The sequence below is a fragment of the Python bivittatus genome, unplaced genomic scaffold (assembly GCF_059951505.1).
Source record: "Python bivittatus isolate LINGU-HERP-01145 unplaced genomic scaffold, Pbiv_v1 ctg000570_np1212, whole genome shotgun sequence".
In the NCBI taxonomy this organism is placed as follows: domain Eukaryota; kingdom Metazoa; phylum Chordata; class Lepidosauria; order Squamata; family Pythonidae; genus Python; species Python bivittatus.
The window spans coordinates 10,089,739-10,116,074 of NW_028277097.1; the positions used below are offsets into that span (position 1 = coordinate 10,089,739).

A 26,336-nucleotide genomic window follows, 5' to 3' on the forward strand; every position below is an offset into this window, starting at 1 on the left:
TCTTTCACTTTTAGCAGGTGGACTCCATTCAAGGTGTAGAAACAGCTCAGCAACGATCAAGAGAAACCTGAGCTAAATTTCAAGTGCTGTTGCAAAGGGTCTGAATACTTATGCCAATGTGATATGTCAGTTTTTCCTTTTTCATACATTTGCAAACATTTCTAAAATTCTGTTTTCATTTTGTCATTACGGGGTACTGAGTGTAGATTAATGAGAGAAAAAATGAATTTGAACGATTGCAGTATCAGGCTGCAACATAACAAAATTGAAAAAAATGGTGTCCGAATACTTTCCGAATGCACTGTATAAAAAATTAAAAGACCCTGAAGATTTGCGTCTCACTCAGATGCTTATCCTTGTCCTATTTAGGCGCTAATAACTACCAAATCTGGGACTATTGTGGCTGGGTGCCTGAAAACAGGTGATTTCCAGTGGATCCCATGTAACAACTAGATAATCTTTAAAGAAAAATAATAGTTTGATTTTGTAGAATCTTAGCACTCAAAACTGCGTATGTCATTTTTCTCTGCTGAAAATTTGGCTTGATGAGATTTCAGGCAAATGGAGTGAAAAAACAAAAGGATTCATAAAAGCCCAGTCCAAATTCTTCGGGCCCTGGTGATGCCCCGCAACTGTGGTGGTAATTCTGGCTGGTTCGGCGCCGCGGTCCGTTTTTCTGATAGTGATTTCAGCTGGACTGGATGTCAAAACCATCCGTGTCTCACATCCAAATTTTCGCATCGCGGGGAGGCTGAAGATGGTTGGGTCTGGGGTGGCAACGGCTCATTATGTGCGGCCAATTCTGTTTTGTGATGTGGCTTCATGTGGATGCTCCGTAAAAATGCAAAAACTGCCTCATGGCAGAGCCCGGAGAAGACAAACCCGGCACTGCCCTGGCCTGCCTCAAGATCTTTTCCTTGGGGTTGGTTTCGGGTCGTTCCCGGGTAAAAATCGTAGGAAATCAGGGGGACCCGTGTTGGATGACGAAGACCCCTTTACGCTTTGCTGATACTTAAGCAGAACCATTACAAAGGAACCCCAAGAATTACCCCGGACGGTATTCTGAATTCCGCCCACCGAGACTCACTGGCTCCGCGGACAAAGGAGAAAGAAACCGCGTCCCGTTCTCTTCTCGGCCTGCTCGGCTTCTTCTGCTCGCTCGGCCCGCGCTCCTTTCCCGCGCTTCGCGTCTCTCTCGCGCGGCTGAGGGCCCGCGGGGGAAGAAAACGGGGACCGGAGAACGAGAGCCCGGGGCCCCTTCGGCTTCCACGGGCCTCGCCAGCCCCGCTCCCGCGGAGGAAGGAAGGAAGGAAGGAAGGGCGGAGCGATCCCGCCACGTCCGCCACGCAGGGCTCTCCCTCCGCGGACCGCCTCTGTCGGGCCGGCGGGCGGCGCTCTGAGGAGCCCGGCCTGCCTCCGCTCCTTTCCTCTCCGCCTCCTGCTGCCACATCCTCCGCCTCCGCCGCCGCCGCCGCCGCTGGCGTCAGCCGAGCGAGCCCGCGCCGCCATATTGGAGGAGAAGCCGCCGCCAGTGCCGCCGCCGCCGCCAGTGCCGCAACAGGCGTAGCCGGCCCGCCCATCCCGTCCCTCGCCTCCCCGGGGTGCCGGCGGTGGCGGGCCTGCGCCCTGCCTGCGGGAGCCGAGGCAGACGGCCGCGGCCGCTCGGGGCTCCCGCCGCCTTCCGCCCGCCGAGCGGGCCCTCCGCGGTCGCAGGCTCCGTCCTCTTGCCGCCGCCGCCGCCGCCGCGCCATGACTTCGCTGACCCAGCGCAACTCGGGCCTGGTGCAGCGCCGCACGGAGGCCTCGCGCAGCGCGGCTGACAAAGAGCGGGGGGCCGGCGGCGGGGGCGGCGGGAGTGGCGGCGGCGGCGGGCCGGAGGAGGAAGGCCGGCGAGACGAGCAGGGGGACGAGGAGAAGGGCGACTCCAAGGAAACGCGGCTCACGCTCATGGAGGAGGTGCTGCTGCTGGGCCTCAAGGACCGGGAGGTGAGGGGCCCTCCGGGAAGGGGGGGCGGCCCTTGTCGGATTGTGAAAAAACGGGGGGGGGGGGTGAGGTGGCCGTAGGGTGGACATTCCCAGCATAGTGCCAGCCAGATGTGTTGGACTAAAGCCTGGGTTCCCCAGCCGGCCTACTTGGGGAGGGTGGGAGTTGGAGTCTCCTGGGGCATTAAATGGGGAAAGGCTGTGGGGGAGGGGCTCGAGAGCCGTCGAGGGGCAAGAGATTTCTTGGGGTAAAGGCACAGGCTGGCGATTCGGAAGTCCTCGGGCCCAGGTTGTTTCTGTTTGCATAACATAGTTGACTGGATTGCCCAAATTGCTTCGTTCCGCACAATTCCTGGGACCACAGGCGGGGCGGGGGGGGGGAGTATATGCTGTGCCACAAACTGGCCACATTTTAGCCGCTGGACCCGGCGGATTTGAGTGCCGGTCTCCCTTCAAAGCCATCCTCTTCCCTTTATTGCTTGTAACAGTGAAATCATTCAACAAGAGATTAATCATTTCACGGGTTTTAAAAAAATGAAGGATAATTATAAAAAATAATGAAATAAATGAAGGAAGTGGTATAATGGTAATAAGATTTGAAGGGAGGAGTGGGTATTACTTAAAGGTGAGGGAGCTTCTATTAGCATACCAGGAGAATGCTCACGGTTGATAGAGCTTTTTTCAAGTAGCTATAATTGGCTGGAATTGAGAAAGCCAGCAATTTAGAAATGTCTTTAAAGAGATTTTACAATGGGTATAAAAGGGTGTTTAGCAATACATTGGGGAAGGGGATTCCAGCTCTAAGCTTTGGGATACAACAGGAAAATTCAGCAGGTCTCTAATTAGGAGGTCATTTAGCCTAGAATTTCCTCAGAGGAGCTTTTACTATTGTGTGTGTGTATGTGTGAGATGGAGCTCACTGGTTATTTTATTTGGTTTCTTATTTTAGTTGCCTTTTAGAATATAAAACTGACATGTCAATTTTTGCTCTAAGATGCTGCTAGTGTAAGTCATAACACTGAACCATAAATCTGCCATTTGTATATTCCTTTCCTGTTCCCTCTCTTTTATTCATATAGGCCCCTTGGTTTATGGGTTAGAAGTTGGCAGGGGTTGTGTGTGTGTGTTACACTAATGTAATTAGTCTGCCTAAGAAAAAGAATGGAAAAGTTGTAAATTATATGGAAAAAATTGTTTCTTTTAAATTACTATTAGATATATGGCTATTTAGAAATGTAGAAAATGCCATACACAACATATAAAGGCAGTTTTCCCCAGAAAGGAAAGGTTTATCAAGTGTGTTTACAAACTATTAAAAATTATCTTTGAAAAAGCAAATCTGGAACCTGTTGCATCAAACCAAAACCAATAATGTCTTGTGGTACCCTAAACAATAATACATTTTATTATGGCACAAGCTTCATGGGTAAGAATCAACTTCTTGTGATGAAGTAGGGTGTAGGCTGCAGTTTTATGCTGTGATATCATTTGTTGTTAGGAAATTCAACTCCACTTGAATAAAGGCAAACAGTATGTCTTGTCGTGTCATCTTGTCTTGAAGTTGGTAAAGCATTTCAAAATCTAAGGTGGAAGATTCAGTTGTCTCCTCTGAATTACATCTTTAGATTAATGTTCTGTAGCTACCAACTGATAGTTCTGTTGGAAAGAGACATTCAGATAAGGTACAAACTGAAGGAGAGATTTTACAAAAAGTATTACCTTCAAAGAGCTGTTACTCTCTTGCTTAAAAGGTGACTGACTTACCAATTGTTTTCTGCCTACAGATATTCTCAAAGATAGGGAAACTATAAACTAATGATACTCACAGAATATGTTATGCAATATGTGCAGCAAAACTACAGTTGTAATCCTTTTTTTTTTTACAGTTCTCATATGAGTATTTAATTTTGTTTTGTTTCTGATCTGTTGATTTGCAGGACTAGCTGCAGAACCATTAATAAAAGATTCACAGTCACTCCTGGCAGTGCAAAAGGCAGGTGGAAGGCAGGGTTTTCATCCAGGTGTGATAGAAGGATTCATGGTGTTAGCCTTCTCTACCTCTGATGAGCTTAGCAGTGATTCTGAATATGCAATCGGAGAGCTTGATGCTATTTGGTTAAAATTTTTAGAGAAGGAACAGCTACATAGTGTTAATGCAGCCATTTTTGCAGGATATTGAGGTACATATTCTGCTGGAGAATAGAAGAGAAAAAAATAAGAAATCTAACTTTTGTGCAGGCAGGGTACAGTTTACCATGCTGCCTCATATATAGAGAGAAAGTTATTGTTAGTGCAGTTCTGCCTCAAAATGAATTGCTCTGTAGACATTTTAAAATATTTAAATGTAAAGGCTCCTTCTCGGTCATTTTTCTTAAAGCAACTTACAGTTAAGTAGCAGCATTAAAAAAGCATAGTTAAATATTTCAGAGTTCAGAATTTTAAAAGCATTTGTAAATGAAAATCTTCAACAGGCACACTTTTAAGTACAGTTAGTCTTACTAATCTTCCTTGGGACACACTTTATGGAGGCAGGCAATAAGAAGAGTTGTCCTTTTTCATTCATGGTGTTTGAATTAGCTATAGAAATTCTGGCTTCCATAATTCAGAATAACCCTGAAATGGGGAATAGTTATAGTGAAAAACAGAGTATCAGCTAGTTTATAGATTATAGACTTAATTTTTTTCAAACCTGAAGATCATTTTGGAACTAAAGAATTTTCAGTTTCAGGCTATGGCAAGTCAGCTGTATAATTCAATATCATTGTCTGTTAATACTTGATGTATTAAATAACAAAAGGTTTTAAAATCAGTGCTTGAGTATAACCCAGAAAATAATAGAATAATTTTAATTTGCATCTAAGGCAAGCCATTCAATATTACGTTAATCCAAGACTATACTTCAGCCAGTGCAAACTGAAGCTCTGTGATGATTTGAAACATTTTTCCAGCACAACACCCAAAAAAGATGTTATACTAATTATGTAAGATGGGAATACTATAGTTGGAAGTAGAATAGCATCTGGACTAACGGGAACATTTAGCCTCAGTGTACAAAACCAATAGAGCTTGCCAAAAAAATTCAGTGTTATAGCAAATACCTTCTTCCAGCAAACTGCACTGTGACTCTACACACATATATTACCAGATGGACAACACTGAAATCAGATTGACTATTTACTCTGCAAGCAAAGATAGAGAGGCTTTATTCAGTCAGCAAAAATAAGACCTCAAGATGACTGCGGCTCAAATTATGAAATCCTTCTTGCAAAATTACAGCTAAAGAAAATAAAGACTAAGATACAATTTCAGCAAAATTCTGCATGATTATCAATTGAAGGTAAAGAATAGATTTAATAGATTAGATATGACACATTGAATGCTTGAGGAACTCTAGATTGCAATTTAAGACACAAAAATGAAGCAAACAAAAATATCCCAAAGGAGGAAAAAAGAGGAGAAACTGTTGTCTGGTGGCCTGTTGAAAACTGGTGAAAAAGGGTAAAAAGCAAAAGAGAAGAAAATTTGCCTAATAATTGAGTTTCAAAAGCAACATGAAAGGTGTTATATTTAAATATGCAATGTAAAGAAATTGAGGATAGCTATCAAATGGGAAGAACAGAAATTTTTAAAAAGAAAACGATAGAAATGAAAGAAGGCAAAAACCTACTGGAAAAAGAAGATATAAAGAAGAGATGGTATTAATATATGGGAGAATTGTACAAAGATGGTCTCAGAATTAATAATAGGCGCAAAGCTTTATACACTGACTAGAACCAGACATTTTGAAAATTGCAGTTAGAAAATATTGCTAGCAACAAAACAGGAATTGATGAAATACCAGCGTATCTGTTTAAAATCCTACAGTGTGATGCAGCTAAAGTGCAATATTAAGTTTATGAGCACATGTGGAAAACAGTTACCAAGGGTCTAGAAAAATAAATGTATATTCCTGTTACAAAAAGGGACAGTGCTAAGGAATGCTAATCCTTTATAGATTATATGTAAGATTTTGACTCTGTAAATGACAACAAATTGTGGATCACACTTAAAAGCAAGGGTATACTGAGCCATTCCATCTGTATACTGAAGAATTTATATGATGGCCAGGAAGCATATCATGAGAAATGCTGGGCTAGAATAAACAAAACATTACAATCAAAATTACTGGGATGACATCAGCAAGTACAAAAGTCACTCTACTGTTCATTGTTAACAAACTAAGATATCAACAGGCAGTGCCAACCCAATGCAGATAGGCAGAGAAGAAGCTGAACTGGTAACAGATTTTTCTCTTCCTAAGCTCTAGATTCACAAGGGATGGCAGCTGTAGCCATGAAATAAAAATACATCTTCCGTTTGGGAGAAAGGCTATGACAGATCTAGACAAAATATTAAGTGCAGAGAAATCACATTAACATTAGAGGTATGTATTGTTAGCTTTGAATAGTGGTGCTGCAGAAAATTGTTCAGAATATTTTATACAGTGGGGCAAAAAAGTATTTAGTCAGCCACCAATTGTGCAAGTTCTCCCACTTAAAAAGATGAGAGAGGCCTGTAATTTTCATCATAGGTATACCTCAACTATGAGAGACAAAATGAGAAAAAAAATCCGGAAAATCACATTGTCTGATTTTTAAAGAATTTATTTGCAAATCATGGTGGAAAATAAGTATTTGGTCACCTACAAACAAGCAAGATGTCTGGCTCTCACAGACCTGTAACTACTACTTTAAGAGGCTCCTCTGTCCTCCACTCGTTACCTGTAGTAATGGCACCTTTTTATCAGTATAAAAGACACCTGTCCACAACCTCAAACAGTCACACTCCAAATTCCACTATGGCCAAGACCAAAGAGCTGTTGAAGGATACCAGAAACAAAATTGTAGACCTGCACCAGGCTGGGAAGACTGAATCTGCAATAGGCAAGCAGCTTGGTGTGAAGAAATCAACTGTGGGAGCAATAATTAGAAAATGGAAGACATACAAGACCACTGATAATCTCCCTCGATCTGGGGCTCCATGCAGGATCTCACCCCGTGGGGTCAAAATGATCACAAGAACGGTGAGCAAAAATCCCAGAACCACACGGGGGGACCTAGTGAATGACCTGCAGAGAGCTGGGACCAAAGTAACAAAGGCTACCATCAGTAACACACTACGCCGCCAGGGACTCAAATCCTGCAGTGCCAGACGTGTCCCCCTGCTTAAGCCAGTACATGTCCGAGCCCGTCTGAAGTTTGCTAGAGAGCATTTGGATGATCCAGAAGAGGATTGGGAGAATGTCATAAGGTCAGATGAAACCAAAATAGAATGTTTTGGTCTAACCTCAACTCGTCCTGTTTGGAGGAGAGAGAATGCTGAGTTGCATCCAAAGAACACCATACCTACTGTGAAGCATGGGGGTGGAAACATCATGCTTTGGGGGTGTTTTTCTGCAAAGGGACCAGGACGACTGATCCGTGTAAAGGAAAGAATGAATGGGGCCATGTATCGTGAGATTTTGAGTGAACACCTCCTTCCATCAGCAAGGGCATTGAAGATGAAACGTGGCTGGGTCTTTCAGCATGACAATGATCCCAAACACACCGCCCGGGCAACGAAGGAGTGGCTTCGTAAGAAGCATTTCAAGGTCCTGGAGTGGCCTAGCCAGTCTCCAGATCTCAACCCCATGGAAAACCTTTGGAGGGAATTGAAAGTCCGTGTTGCCCAGCGACAGCCCCAAAACATCACTGCTCTAGAGGAGATCTGCATGGAGGAATGGGCCAAAATACCAGCAACAGTGTGTGAAAACCTTGTGAAGACTTACAGAAAACGTTTGACCTCTGTCATTGCCAACAAAGGATATATAACAAAGTATTGAGATGAACTTTTGATATTGACCAATTACTTATTTTCCACCATGATTTGCAAATAAATTCTTTAAAAATCAGACAATGTGATTTTCTGGATTTTTTCCCCCATTTTGTCTCTCGTAGTTGAGGTATACCTATGATGAAAATTACAGGCCTCTCTCATCTTTTTAAGTGGGAGAACTTGCACAATTGGTGGCTGACTAAATACTTTTTTGCCCCACTGTACTTCAAGAAGAACAAATCAATATTAAATGAAATAAAACAAGATTGCTTGTGAGAAGCACTAGTAATGAAACTAAAACTTAAATTATTTGGGCATATAATTGTGCCCAACTGAGGCTGGCAGAGAGAAATAAGGCATTTGCAAGTTTGGGTGCTTTAATTGGTCTCTCCTAAATTTTTTCACAGAAACCAAGGCAGAGAGAGGGACAGCTATTAGACAGAAATTCTTGTTGTGTAAATTATGTCAGTGGAGCAAGGTTGCTTGCTGAAAGGGATTGATGGCAGAAAAGCCAGGTCACCAATTAACAGTCCATGGGTCAGGAGCCAGAGAGATCCACAAAAGGCTATCATACCAAGGTTCATTCATAGAGCAGGGGATAGGAAGTCACAGAACATACACAGAAATAATTAGTTATAAGAACTCTTAATTTCTTATCACATAAATGGGCTTCAAAACCCCTTTAAAAGGCCATCAAAAAGCTCCATGAAGTCTTAAAACAAACATTTGCAGCCCCTTTATTACTTTTCACCTGTTTCTGCATTGCTCCTGTAGTGAGTGGGCAGGCAAGCATTCATCTCACATTCACTGATAAGTACAGTAGCCATATCAGTTCAGTCCATGTTCAAGGAACTACCAAGCTGCTACCCAAGGTAGAAAGTGGAGCTAGTGTAAACCCAGAGGGCTTCTGGAAGAGGAAGTTTGAGACTTCCAACCCTACAGGCTCAGTCATTCTGCTGCACTCTCCATTTATAAAACCTGATAAATTCCCAGCATATGAACAATGGAAAAGTAGTATGAAGCTGTGCTAGGAGGAAAACCTAAGTATGAAGGAAAGAATTAGTGAACAGCTATGGGGATATAAGTTCTCCTTGCCAATGTACTGGCTAAAGGCTCAGGTCTAATGTTGATGGCATAGGACAGTTGGGTTTTTGAACTGAGACAAATAATGGTAAGAAAAAGTGAAGTTATAAGTTTAATTGATACATTAAAAATAAATCTCCAGGTATATAAAATACCCATCCAAGGATTCTTAAAATAATTATTTTATAATAATTTAATTATTTTAAGAACAATACTTTTAATAATTTTAATAAGTATGTAGACTGGGATGAACCCATAGGCAATGCATAGTTGGACTTTTAAAAAGCCTTTGATGAAGTTCCTCAGCAGAGGCTTCTGAGCAAACACAGCACTCATGAAAAAAAGATGATTGCTACTCATGGATTTGTAACTGGCTGAAAAACAAGAAAGAAAGATAATGAATTTGTATTTTTTCAAAATGGGTGAGGTTCCTCAGGAACTGGTACTTTTTAATTTGTTTATCAGTAATTTGTATGTAAAGGTTTGTGTGTGTGTGTATGGGTGTTTAATTTTGGTGATGTTTTAACAGTATATAGTTTGATTATATTAATTGCAACTGTATTGTTTAGAAATACAAAAACTAGAGACAGTTCTGCAATTTTCTGAAAGCTAGTTTATAAATGATAGCTTGCCTTGTAATTTCATAATTCTGGGAACTTTTGAGAGAGATAACAGAACTTATATTTGAGTATTTGAATAAATGTGAAATCCAACACTTCAATAATGTAATAAGTTGTTTTGATTTTCAGCATCCTGTTTGTGATACTTTATTTATTATGAATGGTACTAAGAGAAATTAAATAATTCATCAGGGACCTAATTTTGGATAAGACCATGGCTGTTAAGAAAAGGAAGGGACTGCTGATACTAGAAAGGTTGCTTTTCGGAAAGATTATTAATATCTAAAACTTAATTGCATTCTGATTTGCAATATAATCTTATCTACTTAGAAATATGGCCCACTGAATTCATAGGGCATTTTTTCATGGAAATATGTAGAGGAACGTATTCTAATGTGTGAATTTAACTTTTCATAAGACCAACAAGTTAATTGACCATATAAATATCTCAAAGTGTTTATTCCAATAGGCAAAAGTACCCTAAAAAGCTCATTTAATGTAACTTGAAACACATTCAAAACTTTACTTGGTAATTCTTTTGAATATGTGTACATTTGAATCATGACAGTGCAACAATTTGTAATTTTAGGGGGGTTGAAAATGAAAACATAAAAAGCAGCTGATATTAATTATGGTATCTCCAAAGGGTTGTGCATTAGCTATGTTCCATACCTATGTGGGGGCTACTACTGAGAAGGCACACTTCTGACTCCCACTCTTTTCACCTTGCGAAGAGTGAGGGCTCTCACCAGACACTGTTAGGATACATGCCTAAACCAGGCTAAAAGTTGGGTGAGGCTAAAAGTCCTGTAAGTAATGAGGTGCCAAGCCATAGAGAACTTTATAGGTGATTGCCAGTAATTTGAATTAAACTGGGATGCCTGTGGCAGCTATGCAGTGACTGAAGAACAGGTGTAATCCTGTAAAACCTATTGCTTCCTGTTAATAGTTGAGTTACTGAATTTGGACAAGTTGCAGCTTTTAAGTCATTTTCAAGGGCCATAGTCTAAAGATATATTTGAATCCATGACTTCTGGTGACTACACTACATGAATACATCCATGGAATTTTCTTGGTAATGGTACAGAAATACCGTATTTTTCCGACTATAAGACGATACTTTTTTCTAAAATCCTTACGCCAAAAATTGAAGGGCGTCTTATTTAAGGAAGTCAGCTGAGGAGAGAACCGCGCGGTTGCAAAACTGCCCATACTTTGTCTCTGCAAAGAGGCTTCCTCCTATTGCTAGCCTCCAATCACGAGTGAAATAGCTTGAGTCTGCAAACAGACTTCCTCCAATCACGAGCCTTAAGTAACTGATGTCAGCTGATGCTGAACAAACCAATTGGAGGAAGTCTGTTCGCAGAGACAAGCTATCGGCAGTTTCACTCGTGATTGAATGTAATCAGTTATGCAAAAGAGCATGGAAATAGAGCTGCAGAGAGATGGTGTGGACCTCCTCCCACCGAGTGTATCAGGTAAATGGTAACTAATTACTAAATAAAAATGTGTTCTGCACTATCTTTAAAATATTAATTTCTTAATTTTGGATTGGAAAAGTGGGGGTCGTCTTGTACATGGGGGTGTCTTATTGACGGAAAAATACGGTAGTTTTCCATTGTTTTTTTCTGGATATTTTTTCATCTTCCCAATTTAGCCTAAAGCCCTGGAATTCTCTGGTGTTTTCCACCCAAATCCTAATCCAGCCTGAACCTGCTTAACTTCCAAGGTCAGCCAGGTTCTGCCATGATTTCATAGATGTAGTCATCTGAAGAAGAGTACTTTGAAACTGTTAGACTGATTATTAATACATCCATTTATGGTATTACAAGTTTTTGTAACAATATAATTGCTGAAATTTCATATTTTCCATGCAAGGTATGTTTTTTGATTCTCTAGTTAAGTCTAAAGCTTTGGTATTCCCTGGTGGTCTCCCATATAAGTACTAACAAGGCCCAAACCCCTTTAGCTTTCAAACCCAGACAGATTCATCCTGGTAGTATATAGGTATAACATTCTGCAGTGACTTCTGTTACGTTTCACTGTTTTGGCTTGTTTTTTACATGAGTAAATGTTTCTCATGTCGTAGCTCTATATTATAGAATCTGTGGAGAAAAATGAAAGAGTAAATATACTTTATTTTAGAGACAGAGAATGATTTATCTGAAGGAATTTCTCCACCCCTCCCCAATAGATTATGATTATATTTACTTAAAATAAAAACATCTTTCTTTGTTTTTAGCATCAGATTAAAGCTTGCCTTTCTTTTATCTTTGATATCTTCAGATACCTAACTGGACACAATTCAGTTCATTAATGTCATTACAATAGTAACTTGTGCTAGCTGTGTCTAATGCAGATAAGATCTGTCCTTTTGTGCATTAAGATTCTTTTTTGAGTTCAAAAGACAGTCACTCTTATATTTACAACAGTTTTATATTGTTGACTATTGCTGTCATGTCAGTATGTGAAAAGTTGAAGGGCACAAATTCAGAAACAAAGGGTTTCCAAAGGCTTGTTCCTAAATTCAGGACTTAATGTTCATATGTATATATTATGCCAAAATGAAGCTTCTAGGTTGAAAATGCATGTTAATGTGTCAATTCACAGCAGGAAGGAGCACTTTAGAAAATGACATTTTGCAACATATTAATAATTTGTCATAATGAAATACAGGTAGTCCTTGGGTTACAACAGCAAGTAAGAAGAAAGATTATCAAGAAATTGTTGATGTGCAAGAGAATGAAAACAGGCATTTGATGCCTTATTGGTGCTTTTTCAAAAGGAAAATACTGTATAGTATACACTTGATGTAAGCTCACTGGGTGGCTTTATTCACACTCTCAGCCCAACCCTGTTTCACAGGGATGTTGGGAAAAGTACAGAGTGGCTATAGAAAATTAATCCTTTAAATGCCTAGCAAAGGTACTTTGCATGTTAAAAAGAAGTGTAATATAACTTAAATTAGAAACCTCATTCCATATGGACAAGTTTAAAGAAAGTTTAAATCCATATGCTTCCTTATCTGTTAATAAGATCTCAGTTTTTATACCTCTTTCTGGATTGTTACAAGTCAATACAAAGTATGGAACTAATTATATGTAGACTCAACTGTTAATGCTTATTTGCAAATGGGATGTTTCTCTGTGAGTTTGTAAATAAAGGTAATAAGGGTAGGTGCTTGTAAATTCAACCATTTTACCATTTAATTGTGGTTTGCATCTGTTTAGTTAATTTATGTGTACATATACATGCATGCAAACTTGATATGCACACTGTATATTAAGTACACGCTGCCTGCAATTGTAGCAGGAGAGGATTTTGTATCTATTACAGACCCAACTTAAGAACATCCCTGTAAAATCCTCAACAGAAAATTTTTTGGAAAGGAATACTTCTTCATTAGTATTTAGTTTATTTTTGCTGTAACAATTTTTGTTGCATCAGGAGACAACAGAATTTTTATCTAGGGTTGTAGTTATATGCTTATTCTTGTAATACATTTCCAAAAAAATCACATATACATTTTTTTCCCATCAGGGTTATACATCATTTTGGAATGATTGCATTTCGTCTGGGCTCCGTGGTTGCATGTTAATTGAATTAGCACTGAGGGGGCGTCTTCAGCTGGAAGCATTTGGAATGAGACGTAAAAGTTTGCTAACTAGAAAGGTAAGAGGAGCAAAGTAAACCTGTGTACTTTACTTAAACCTCTTTCCCTGACATTTTTACATATGGTGATATTTATAAACCTACATATTTATATCAGCATTTCTAAAGACTGCAAGAAGGTTAGTGGTTAATCAATAAGTTCAGTTCTTTAAGTTGCATAGCTTAAATATTTGGGCAATTTTGTAAAAGTATTTAGCATATGAAATTTGTTAAATCCAAGGCCTAGTTAGGGAATGAATCACTCAATGTTACTCTTTCAGTTTGATTTTACTGGCATTATGTGAAAGCAGTTCTCCCCCTTCTCCCTGGAGAAATCTTGTGAATAACACTGCTTCATTCTCTACCACAAATCTGGTTGCATGGGCAAACTGTTCTGTCAATATAACATTTTACTTACCTATTTGAAAAGCAGGTTTGAAAAGTTTCTATGCTGCCCTGCTGTTCAGAATTAAGCTTTTGTACAGCAAGGACATATTGCTCATGTACAGCTGTGCTTAGTTATGATTAACTTTAACTGGATTTCCTTTCTCCCTTGTAGAACACACAGAATTCTTAGGTTTGCCAAAAATGTAGGAATGTTCCTTGAAATTCAACAGCTATACAGTAATAACTTGCATGGCCTTTTCTATATTTTTTCATTTTGATACATCTAAGGAAGGTTTGATGTTTAGAAAATATGAGCAAGTAACTTGCTTCAGGGATAGCAGGGACAGGAACCTGTGGCCCCCAATGCTTTTAAATTACAACTCGGTAGATGCCTAATTACTGCCTATGCTAGTTGGGTCTGTTGACAATTGTAGTTTAGCAATACCTGGAGGGCCACAAGTTCCCCACCCTTCCTTTATAATTCAAAACTATTTTCAAATGAGATACAGACACAGTAGAATCTGCTCATGGTGGGAAAACAGGATTCCTCATTTCTAGGCCAATGAGACATTGAATCCAGCATATGTACACTCAAAATCCAGAATGCTTAAAATTTTCACAATGAAATGGTTTAACCTATACTCAGTGTATTTCACAGTCCTTTGTAAACATTACATTTACTTGGTGGATGGTAGAAAAATGGGCATCCCTTGGGGAAATGCAGTCCCCCTCTCTCCTGGTAGAATTTGACCTGGGTCGTCTCTTAGATACTCCATTCTTCTAGTACTGTTTATGATAAGGTTATTTCCTACAGTTCTGGTAACCAGGTCATGATGTAAAAATACAAAGGTGTTATTCTCACTTTAAGAAATATCACATAACCTAGAACAGACATGTAGACTATTAGAATCTATTCTTTTTCCTTTTTTTCTTATTTTAGTAGAATTTGGGGTTCTTCTAAAACAATCGAACCCAGAGTGGTAGCTTGGATGGCATGGCCTAACAGGTCAGCCCACATGGCATTCAGAAAAAGCCTGTTCAGTAAGCTGTACAACTGTTCCATGTGCTTAAAAATATAACCAGTTAGTGTAATCCACCCAAGCACTAGAAGGACAGTAGTTAATTTAAATTCAGTCCAGCACTATAGTACTTGCACATAGAGCTTTCAGTCCTACTCTTTGTCCATTGGCATGGATACATCGGTGTAAAAAATGAAAAAAAAATTTTTTTAATTGAGAGGAGCATTCCAGGTCCTGGATAGTAATTTGTTATGCTAAATTTATGGAACAGTCTGAATCTTGAAATTTAATCTCCTTAACCTTTAAGGAAATTATTTAAAAGATTATAAAATGAATGTTGAAGACAATAACTAGTAATAAAGCGAGTTAAGCTAAGAAGGTGCTTACTAAGAGCACTACGCATTAGGTCTTTGACAATTTCAGTTGTCATATCTGATTAAATGCCATACTTTATAAACTAAAAGATTGCTTCTAGTCACACAAGTCATTGGACTCATTGAAAATATCCTGATGAAAGAAGAAGGCAACTTTCATACATTCCTTCGTGGCAGACTCTTGTGCTTTCTGAAATATTAGGCCTTCACGGTTCTTAAATATTTGTTGGCCTCAGCCCAGTGTTTGTTATATGAACTTCTAATTGCAATTAGAGATAATTTAAAATTAACTATTTCCTGAAAGTTGCAAAGCAGCTCTTAATATTATATTAAACTAGGATTGGGCAATTAGCCAGAGGGTTGCGGGGACCAGAGACTTCACTTTTTCAAAAACAATTCCTTGGCTGAAGAGGGCTGGGCAAGGATGTAGTCTTGGATTTTTTTTTTAATTTTTAATTTTTTTACTTTTTTCACCTTGGGGAGCTTTTAAAAAACTTTTCTAGATATATTAATTGTATCTAAGACATAACTCACAATTCTTGTTTTTCCAGTATATCTTTGTGTGGTACCAAAAATCAGAGGGAAATCATGCCATTGGTGACATTGGGGAAGTCTGAGACAGCTTGTGAACTGCCAGTTGCCTACCCTTAAAAACAGTTTGTTTTAACCATGATTTCAATTAACCATTGTCCTAGGGATCAAGTTTACAAATAACAAACTATAAAGGGGAGATTTACACATCATATCAAACAATGAAGAGCCATATTATTATAGTGGCTTTCCATTATGTGTGTACTACTGTAGTGCTTAAAATGTTCAAATTCAGTTACTATCCCCATTCGTCCTTTCATTTTAACTCCCAGTGCTGTTTGAAGTGCCTGCAGTGTCACCTGTTTCCGGGCCCTTTCCAAGACACATGATCTCTCTACTACTGCTCTGAAATGCAGTGAGCTAATTATACAACGTCCGATAGTTCTAAGCTCCATCTTAAACAGTCATTTCACTGTTGTCCATAACAACCTGTTGTTCTGGGATTCTCAGTGGACCTGCCTCATACTTGATTATCCATTTACCTCTATAGTTATTCATCTGTTTTTGTGACTATTTCATTTAGACTTGTACTTTGTTGTGAATGTTCCTCTTCTGGTTTTAGTCTACGTCCTTTATATTGAATCTTAGATATATATTTCTACCTCTTTTCTAAACTGTAAGCATCTACAATATTCTATTCATATTTAGGTTTGGGATTGTTCATTTAGTATGGCATGAATTGGCTCTGGACAGCCCAGGAGAAAAAATGACTACACAGTGAACAGTAATTGTTTTAATTATAAATTGTTGAGAGACCTCAATAGCCAGCAATATTTTAATTAAACTAAATAAGTGATGCATTTTCATGGAGCTGTATTCTCTTCAGGTGTGTGAAATACTTCAACCTTGAAGCAGCTGTCCCAGATGTTCCATGTATAAAACAAAATATTCTGTTTTGTCCTAACCTCAGAGCAAAGCTTGATCATTTCAAATGCTTCATTTTGAGGTCAGGTAGTCCCCAGTTTAAGAATAAGTTCCATTCCCAAGTCTGTCCTTAAGTCGAATTTATATGTAAGCCAGAACAGTATTATTGTATATAATACTGTATAAGTAGTATTGTGTAATGAACTTGAACCATCGTGTATTTAACTTGAATCATTGTGTATTTAATTCAAATTTTGCTGCAGTAGACTCTGTTCTTAACTATGGGTCATCTGTAACCTGGACCTTCTTAAGTCCCTTCTTAACCGAGGGACTACCTGTATTGCAATTGGACTTTTGTGTTGAAGCTTAGAATTTTTAAAGAAAATTCTTGCCTAATAATATAGCAGCAGGAGGTGCTTTACTAATCAAATTTCAGTGCCTGCTCTAATCCTGACCTAGGAGGTATATTTAATGTATTCTAAAATAATTTAAAAATAATCCCCTCACCTAATTTTGTGCAAGTTTAATGCCTGCTGGATGTCAATATAGATTGTGATCTCACCTGCCTTTGTGGCTCTGGGATAAAGAACAGAGTTCTTGTTTTGAATTCTCATTATTTCCTATAGCTGGAATACCTAAAATGCTTTGAGTTTTATTTAGTTGGGATGCAGCCACAGGAATCTTCAGGTATTATTGCTTTGTTTTGTGTTTCAAGCAAAATGTTTGTTTTGTGCATATTTTCTCATATATTCACTTATTCCTTTCATATGCTCAGTTTAACATTCCCCCAACTGCTCCAGCTGATGTGGCAGTTTGCTTTTTAAAACTCTCTGCTTGTATCTATGGAAACTCTCCCCCCATTCTATCTGTGATGAGGGTACACTTCCTTGGGCTGAGGGGGAAGATTAGTTCTTCCTTTCCCAGTAATGCCATTCTGAAAAATACTCTATCTACATCACTCTGAGATATTTAGAAGCTTAGCTAGAACCAGTGGAGGACTTTTAAGTGTGATTATAGAATAGCACATCAGCAACTAATCAGAAATTAGATGTTTTTCTTTATTTAGGAAGAAAGATTGGCCCCATCAAAAATGTTCATAAGGTGTATGGGGAACATTTGGATCCTATTCACCCTGTTGGAACTGTAAATTCTCCATACCTGGTGTAATAGTATGTGACAATGACCTTGGGAGACAGGAGGAAGAGCCGCAAAATAGACAACTGTCATGCAAAAGGTATCTTAGTCCATGGAAGCAGAGACCAGTTTTCTGGAAAGTAAAAGTGAAGTAGGGGAGAAAGGCTTTCAGACTTGTAAGATTCTGTTGCTGTAACCGTATAATACTCATGGTTTGTGCTTCTTGTCTGGACTACCTCAAAGGGCTGACACCTGGTCTAACATTAAAAGGAGGGTGGGTTTGGCATTGAACGGAGTGAGGGAGGCCATTATCCATACTTTTCATTCTCTTTCCATAGCCAAATAATTGCCAATTACTTATACATTCCTTTAAGAACCATATAGCTGCTGCTTTTTTTTTTTTTGCACTTACTACTAATGGTTTCCTGTGTCTTTTTAATCTGTGGTGACTTGATATCAGTGGCTATGATTGCATGCTTCCAATCTTCTTTCTTTATCTGATCAATAGAGGATGTATCTGAAAGAATCCCATTGATTTTAATTATCCTAGCCATTTTTTAAAGTGTTTTTTATCCCAGCTTTATTATTTTTATAAATAACTCAAGGCAGTGAACATACCTAATACTCCTTCCTCCTCCTATTTTCCCCACAACAACTACCTTGTGAGGTGAATGGCCCAAAGTCACCCAGCTGGCTTTCATGCCTAAGGTGGAACTAGAACTCACAGTCTCCTGGTTTCTAGCCTGGTGCCTTAACCACTAGGGCAAACTGGCTCTTTCAATGTCTCTGCACTGGCACAGATTTCTGTCTCTCAGTTACTGCTAATACTACATGATAGTAATCTCGAGTAATTATTCTCCATTTAAGTGCTTCATGTGGTCTACAGAATGAATTGTGTCATGAATTCCATAGCTCACAAAAAGTATTGGGTTTGGTTGTGAAAGGTGAAAAGACATTTGTCACAGTCTGCTGTCTTTGAATCTTTAGATGTAAAAAGTTGTATGGTGTTTAGCCATGTTCTTTATACTTGATGTTAAGTTAAGGTAAAGTTTGAGATGCCCATTTGATCTGTTGTATTTCCAATCAGGTGATCTGCAAATCAGATGCTCCTACAGGAGATGTTCTACTTGATGAAGCTTTGAAGCACATTAAAGAAACTCAGCCTCCAGAAACAGTGCAGAACTGGATAGAACTACTTAGTGGTAAGAAGCTACTGTGAAAAATTAACCTATTTGAATGCTTTCAAATTTCTTTGGGCTTCCATTAATTACTGGTGTTTATGGAATGGGTTTTCAAATTGTGATCTTGGCATATTCCTACTCTGTGATGTCATCTGGCCATATTATGCTGACCAGCTTTCAGTGTTAAGGCATTGGTGCTTAGTCACCTACATTTGGGGTAGTAGTAATCATTTAAAACTCCCCAGAACATGATAATCCAGTAAGAAATATGCAGTGCTATCTGTGGGACGGGGAGTTCTATCATGCATGTAGTGCTGTGTCCCTAATATTGTTTAGTTGCAGTTTAGAGTGGTTTTGCTCACTTGACCCAGTTAATCGTTTCTTCTTTTTGGCTTTCAAACTGTTTGTATCTGGAGATGCTCTTATTATCTGTCCTTTCTTGTTTTTCACAATTCTGTTTGTGTGCTTTGAGATGTTACCATTTTTTCATGCCTAAAAAACTAGCTACTGGGATGATTATCTTTGAATCTGATATTTTCTAGTTTATGGGAACAGAGACAGGACTCAGAAAGGAATGATAAGACTTCAGTTCAGATTTAGGGATGTCATCATGGAATTTAATACAATTGCTCATACAGCTCACATACAATATTCATTATTATCCTAATTTCCCCAAAAGCAAGGTGAGGACAAGCAATTAATAGCTAATTTGAAGAAAGTTCCCATTATTTCTATAAATCATTTTCATGGAGTAAAAGAGGCAGTTCCTACCCTTTAATGGTCCAGGGGAAAAAAAAAAAACTTATTACAAAAATTGGGGCTCCCTGCTACTGTCTTTACCCTCAGCAAGAGAAACTAAAAATGTTTTAACTTTGCCTAACCTGGTTCATGGACAACATAATAACAAAATTTAAATATTCAAAAAGATAACTTTAGTACTAGGGAAAAGTATCTTCCATTTATATTGGTGTATGCTTGATTAATTACTAGTAAGTGAGAGAAACTAGGTTAGAAATCCAGATTAGAAATCTACCAATCCTTATGCAGGCCAGATTTCTCTTTCTTCTACATTTCATCCAAAGACAACCTTCTCTTTTAATTTAATACCTATTCAGACAGTTGCATTCACACAGGATTCCTGGTAGTGTGTGTTTCTTTCTCACAGGATCAATAGCACAGGTTTACAGAGATTTCCTCTTTGCCTCATGGCTGTTTTTTCAGAAGATCTGGCCTAGCTCATTGTGGGTGAGATTTTGCCTATCCCCAAAACCCGTTGCTTTGCACTGCCCTGAGACGGCTTTCAGTTCCTTTTCCCTCAGGATATGCTCTTATTGCCTTTGTACTTCTTTTTTTTCCCCCCAAGGTTTCGGCCAGTCTGGCCTTCATGGCCTTTCACTTCTCTCAGCTGCTGTCCCTTTTCTAATCACTTTTCCCTCAATATCAGTCCTCATCTGATTTATGGTGCAGCTTCAGGATCCAGCAGTTTCATTGACTCTTAAGCCCACTAACAGACCAGTGCCTGCATGTTATTAGATATCTTTGCCTGTTGTTTGAAAACTTCAGGTTTTCAGTCCTCAAAATTTGTATAAAAAGACGAGTGCAGAACCCTTTAGCTAGTTCATTTTGCTCTCATCACATTGTCTCTTATGAAGATTGACATTAGAACCCATGAAGCTGTCTCTCACCAAACTTGGAAGAAAAAAATCCTACTATAATCCTGCCATCACCACAGATAGCTTAGGTAGTCTTCCATAAACTTGTGTCATTCCATCAATCTTTACCAGAGTTTCAGATGGGAAATCTAGCCTAAGGCCACCATTTTTGTCCATCACCAAGCCAAATTTTGAAACATTTATGTGTTATCCCTGAGAGCCCTAGAGTTTTTTTTTTAGCAGTTAGTGAACTTTTCATACCATATTCCGGTCATCCATTTGGAAGGTGCTAAGAGCCACTGGGATGAAAGTTGAGAAAATGAACTGGCTTTGTTGAGGAACAACTATGTGAGATATTTCTGATGGTACTATGTCTTAGAAGAGTACGAGTTATTCTGGACTTAGAAAGTTGCATCTGTATAAAAAAGATCAGTTAGCCTTCTTAACTGACAATAAGGTTAAATATGTTGGGATCTTCTTATCAGAGCAAAAGAAAGGATTTCCATTACTGTACTGAATTACAATTTTTAAGTAGATTTCTTTGCCTCTTTAGTTAATAAACTAAAACTTTATTATCCTTGGTGCTATCATGTTTTTTCCTCTATGAAGTAATAATATGTTGCTATCTCTGAAAAAAAATATTCCTACATGAATTCCAAATGTGTAGTTTAGTCAAACACTATAATAGACCATTTTAATCTACTTCTGCTCCACAGTTCAATGCAATATGGCTTCCAATTTTGTTTTTCTTTCAGTCTGCTTATTAAATTTCTCCTCCTTAAGTATCTTTCATAGGCAGCATAATGTTTACTCATAATTTCAGTGAAATCAGTGGGAGTTAATCCCCTGTAAATAGTAGACTTAAATCTTGGTGACAAGTGTCTGTATTATTAGCTACTATCCTTGCTGTGCGCTAACAGGAAAGAAAAACCAGCATTGAATATGAGGCAAATGTGGAGCTTTCCTTGCTAGTATACTAAACAATGTATTCACAGTTTCCAGAAAAATGTTTTGCATAGGGGTTCAGAAAGCAAGATAAGCCTTAGAAGACTGTGTTTGTGACTGAAATATCAGTTCAGCCACATGCCTGTCTTTTCAGTCCTCCAAGCTGTAAATTGGCTAATATTTATTACTCAGTTAATATTGTCCGGTATGTTAAGTGCTTAAGGGAAAGCATATTAAAATGCTATTTATATGTATATGCACATATACATAATTCTGGTTCAATAAGGAGAAGCAGAAAAGAAGATATATCGCTGGCATTTGTGTGGAGGTTGTTGGCCAAGAAAACTAATTTGAAAAGAAACAGGAAGTTGCCTTAGACACTAAAGCTCCAGCTGTGACTGTTAGAAGCATATACAGTTTTGTGATGGTTTCTAATATACACTAGACTCTCTGCTGGCTTTCCAGCCTGTCTATCACTATATGTGTTGAAACTTTAACTCCCAGGATTCCCAAGGCAGCATGGTTTGCAGCACAAATGGAGAGAGACAGATTGGGGAAAACTCCTTTATGTATTCTCATTCCCCCCCCATAAATTCTTTGTTTAAAAGCTGCATTTCCACAGTTTCACAGGTTGTATCATATTTCCACATATGTGCCTAAATAGATCAGATTACAGGTAGTAGTTGCTTAACAACGGTAATTGGGACCAGCAACTCCATCGCTAAGTGATGCAGTCATAAAGCGCGAAGTCACATGACCGTGCCAACTTACAACGGTTGTGTCGTTAAGCAAATCCTGTGCAGTTAAGTGCAATGTCACATGACCATGACTTAAAACCTCCTGCTGACTTCCCCATTGACTTTGCTTGTCGGAAGGCAGCAGTGAAAGTCGCAAATGGCAATCACATGACCATGGGATGCTGCAACTGTCGTAATTACGAGCCAGTTCCAAGTGCCTGAGTTGCAATCACATGACCACGGGGACTCTACAACAGCCACAACTTCAAGGACCCATTCTAAGTCTCCTCATTCAGCACCATCATCACTTCAAATGGTCGCTGAACAAGTGATTGTTAACTAAGGACTACCTATATTTGTATTTCTTTGTATATAATAAACTCCAAACCATAACATGTTAAGTACATTCTTTGGATAGAATGGCATACTAGTTCCTACAAGATGATAGATTTACTTCTTTGAATATCACTTTGAATGAGTTCTAGCCTAGCTTTCTTCTTGGATCTTCTAGTTTGGGACAGTAACTTGTTTTAACTTATTGGTATACAGTATGTTCAGTCATGTAAGGCCATACTTCTAATCTGAAGTACTATATCTCATTTACAGTTTTGAAAAGAAATGTGCATTAAAATCCCCTTCTGTCCTAACACATATACTAAGATATAATAGAGCCCCAGATTACTTTGATTGCATTGTGAAGTCATTCATAAGGGAAGTTACAAAATATTCATAAGTCCCCAAAGAGCTCTGATATATGAACACATGGTAAAATAATTGTCCAAGTTACTTCTTTAAACTTGTAGTTTGAGGGTTTGGTCACAAGGTGTCACCAATATACCAAGAAAATATCTAATTCAGTGTTCCTCAACCTTAGCAACTTTAAAAAGTGCAGGCTTCAACTCCCAGAATTTCCCAGCCAGCATGCTGGCTGGGGAATTCTGGGAGTTGAAGTCCACACATCTTGTTGTCAAGTTGTCGAGGTTGCAAACCACTGATCTAATTAAATGGTCACTGTATATTTGGCAAAACAAAAACAATTTTTTTCTTTCATAATTGCTTGGTAAGACTTTAAGAGAAAAGCCTTTGTGTTTTCAGCATATTTCAAGGTTTTGGTAAATATCATTTTATTAATAAGCTAGGCAGTGGATTCTGTCTATGGTAGACTTTTCAGTAGATATAGGCAATATCTGAGAACAGTAATGAACTAGGCCCATATGGTATCAATATATAGTTTAACTAATGTTTAAGTTATTCAAGAACCAACTTTTTGAAAAGAATCTAGTAACTACAGTTATTTACAAAATATTGATGAGAGAAGGGCATTGCTTTCCCATTTTTTCTTACTGATGGGCTGTATTTTAAATGTTAGTTGCCTTCACTTTCCTTATCCTACAACATTTGTTACAAGGTTTACTTAATGTATTTGGTAAATCTTATTGTAGAAGGTTTCATATTTTACCAAGAATAACCACTTATATATTAATCTGACATGGACAGACTGTACTGCTTAGGAACTTCTTGGTGTGCAAAGAAAATGTCATCTTATGACATTAAAAAATGTGTGTTGCCTCATTCACTGGAATATTTTTGAGGTTGTTTATGCTTCTAGAGGGTGTTTATATGATCCAGAGATGCTGAGTACATCATTGTGAAGTGGATCACTAACTCCTCTTCCTCTGTATCAGAAATGACGGTATTATATTTTTGTGTGATGTTATCAACAAAATATCTGCTAAATGTTTAGAGCTTTTTTGTTTGTTTTTTTCAGGTGAGACATGGAATCCATTAAAATTGCATTACCAGTTAAGAAATGTCCGTGAACGGTTAGCCAAAAACCTAGTCGAAAAGGGGGTTTTGACTACGGAGAAACAGAACTTTCTCCTCTTTGACATGACCACACATCCCCTCACCAACAACAACATTAAGCAGCGCCTCATCAAGAAAGTTCAAGAAGCTGTGCTTGACCGATGGGTGAATGACCCCCACCGCATGGACAAGCGCTTGCTGGCTCTCATTTACTTAGCCCACGCATCAGACGTCCTTGAGAACGCTTTTGCCCCCCTTTTGGATGAGCAGTATGATCTTGCCACAAAGAGGGTGCGGCAACTCCTGGATTTAGATCCTGAAGTTGAATGTATGAAGGCCAACACAAATGAGGTTCTGTGGGCTGTAGTAGCAGCCTTCACAAAATAACTACAATCAGACTGCTCAAACGTTCTTTTTCTCATTTCATGTAAATCAGTTAATCTTCTCTTGATGATTCATGTTTTCTGTCATCAGTACCTCCCCTTATGTGATGAAAATCAACTCCTGATCATAAGAATGGTAGGTAATGTGTTCTGAGTCCCCATTCCCCACTGCTACCCCGTGTGTGTGTGTGTGTGTGTGTCTACTACAGGATTCTGCTGGTACAAGAAAGCTGCTTCCTGTTCTTAAACTGGTTGGCTGTCATATTGTCATTCTGTTGTATATCCAGTTTAAGTTACTTTAGATTTCTACTGTGTACTTCCTTTTCTTCCTCTGGAATGTGGTTATACAAAAAAATGCCTCCCAGGAGAGAAGCAAGCACCTAATTTCCAATGGATTTAGCTCTATAATCTGCCTCAGCAGCAGGGCATTTTGGACTAAAGTCACAGAAGCATCCTGACATCGCAGAGTTAGTTATATTGAAGTCTTGAGAAAGTGGTTTTACAGGTATTGTTACATCATTGAGGCTTTTGTGGGAAACTTATATAGAACCAAACCAGCTGAAATGGAGCTGAGATAAGCATAAAAGCAATATTTGGTGAAATATATTTTCGTTCTTTATTGAAGTTTGGATGCGTTCAAATAATTCTAAAACCTTGAATATCCCAAGATGGGCTCAGTAACTTTTGCATGTTGCTGCCCATGCGAAACTATATTGATTTTATGCTGTATTTTTCCCTGCAAAATATCACTGCAAAATCTAAGACTAGTACAGAAAGGTCCAGTTGTTTCACAAAGCGGTTTTGTGATGGGATACATTCCAGTGTAGTCTGTACATAGTAAGAATTGTATATTAACACACGAGCACATCAAATAATTTCAGTAAGATTCCAAAAGTGAATGGATGGTACACCTGGCGTTCTGTTATTTGCTTTCAACTGCTGCCTTCCCCCACCCCCTTGTTTTGGGAAGCTGGGCCTCCTATAAGTGAGTGAGTGAACGTGTGTGATACCTTTCTGACGTGCCTGGGCTTTGTGCCATCCAGGTACAATCTGCCTATGCATTGCCTTGATAGTATTTGTAGTAGGATGAAACTACTTTATTATAATTTTTTAAATCTTACTTTCAGAAGAGGCTTGTGACCAGTAAAATTCTTTGTGCAGTTTTCAGTTTTAGTTTATTCACAATCTAATACTGTGTCTCATGTCATTAATCTACTTAACACTTCAAAAAAAAATCAGCTGTCAATCTTAGCAAGTGTTGCATGTAAATTGTTAGCAGGTGAATACTACAGTAAAACCAATTAAGACTTCTGTAGTAGGACACTCTACTATGTTTTAATTTTTATATACAATTATGCTGATTAGCACATTATTGTAAAATATATAAACTGGCTTTTTAAAGTTTATTACCTCTTTACTGTTGCTTGTCCTTGCTTCACAATGTAAATATTATGCATTGAACAAATTAAAAAAATGGTTTCCCCCCCCTTTTCGGTTCAAATAACAGAACAGAGTAATAGTGGGGCAGGTATCTAGAAACCTTTCTTTAACACTGAAAACAGAGAATACTAAATGACGTATATAACTGTAGTTGAAAGTAAAGGGGATTCCCAATCTGTATACTAGCTTTTTACCTACAGTAAATAAACCTATGATCTTGAAAGTGCCTGAAACAGAGCAAGCATATAATTTTGTATTTTGTGTTCTTAATTCTGATCATACAGTAATCTGTCCTTTGTACAGTTGAGAACTAAGTAATCCTTTTTGGTTTGGGGATTTTTTGCAAGGGATGAAACCTGTGTCTGCTTAGATCAGTTTCTTCTAACTATCCAGCTTGATGATAAATAGAAACATTTTTATGATCTGAGATTTTCTCTTATTTGGCAATAAGAAGTAATCTAGGCTTTCCTGGAGTGATTCATTAATTGGAGCAAAAGATGGGATCTCTTCCTTCCATAAATATTACACCACAAGAAGCTGACAATTATGGACTGTGCTCTAGGATTGAGTTCCTAGCACCTAAAAGAGAGGGATTAGAATCTAATACTGTGTGAAATGTTTTAATTCATACTA

At 38.5% G+C, this 26,336-nt stretch overlaps 1 protein-coding gene across 1 annotated transcript; it reads left to right on the forward strand.

Moving 5' to 3' along the window:
- The first annotated feature begins 1,369 nt into the window (after positions 1-1,369).
- GOLPH3 (golgi phosphoprotein 3) lies at positions 1,370-25,929 on the forward strand. Its single transcript, XM_025171857.2, has 4 exons — positions 1,370-1,986; positions 13,080-13,211; positions 18,647-18,761; positions 23,843-25,929. The coding sequence occupies exons 1-4, from the start codon at positions 1,750-1,752 to the stop codon at positions 24,265-24,267; spliced, it is 909 nt and encodes a 302-aa protein (XP_025027625.2). The 5' UTR covers positions 1,370-1,749; the 3' UTR covers positions 24,268-25,929.
- The last annotated feature ends 407 nt before the right edge of the window (positions 25,930-26,336 follow it).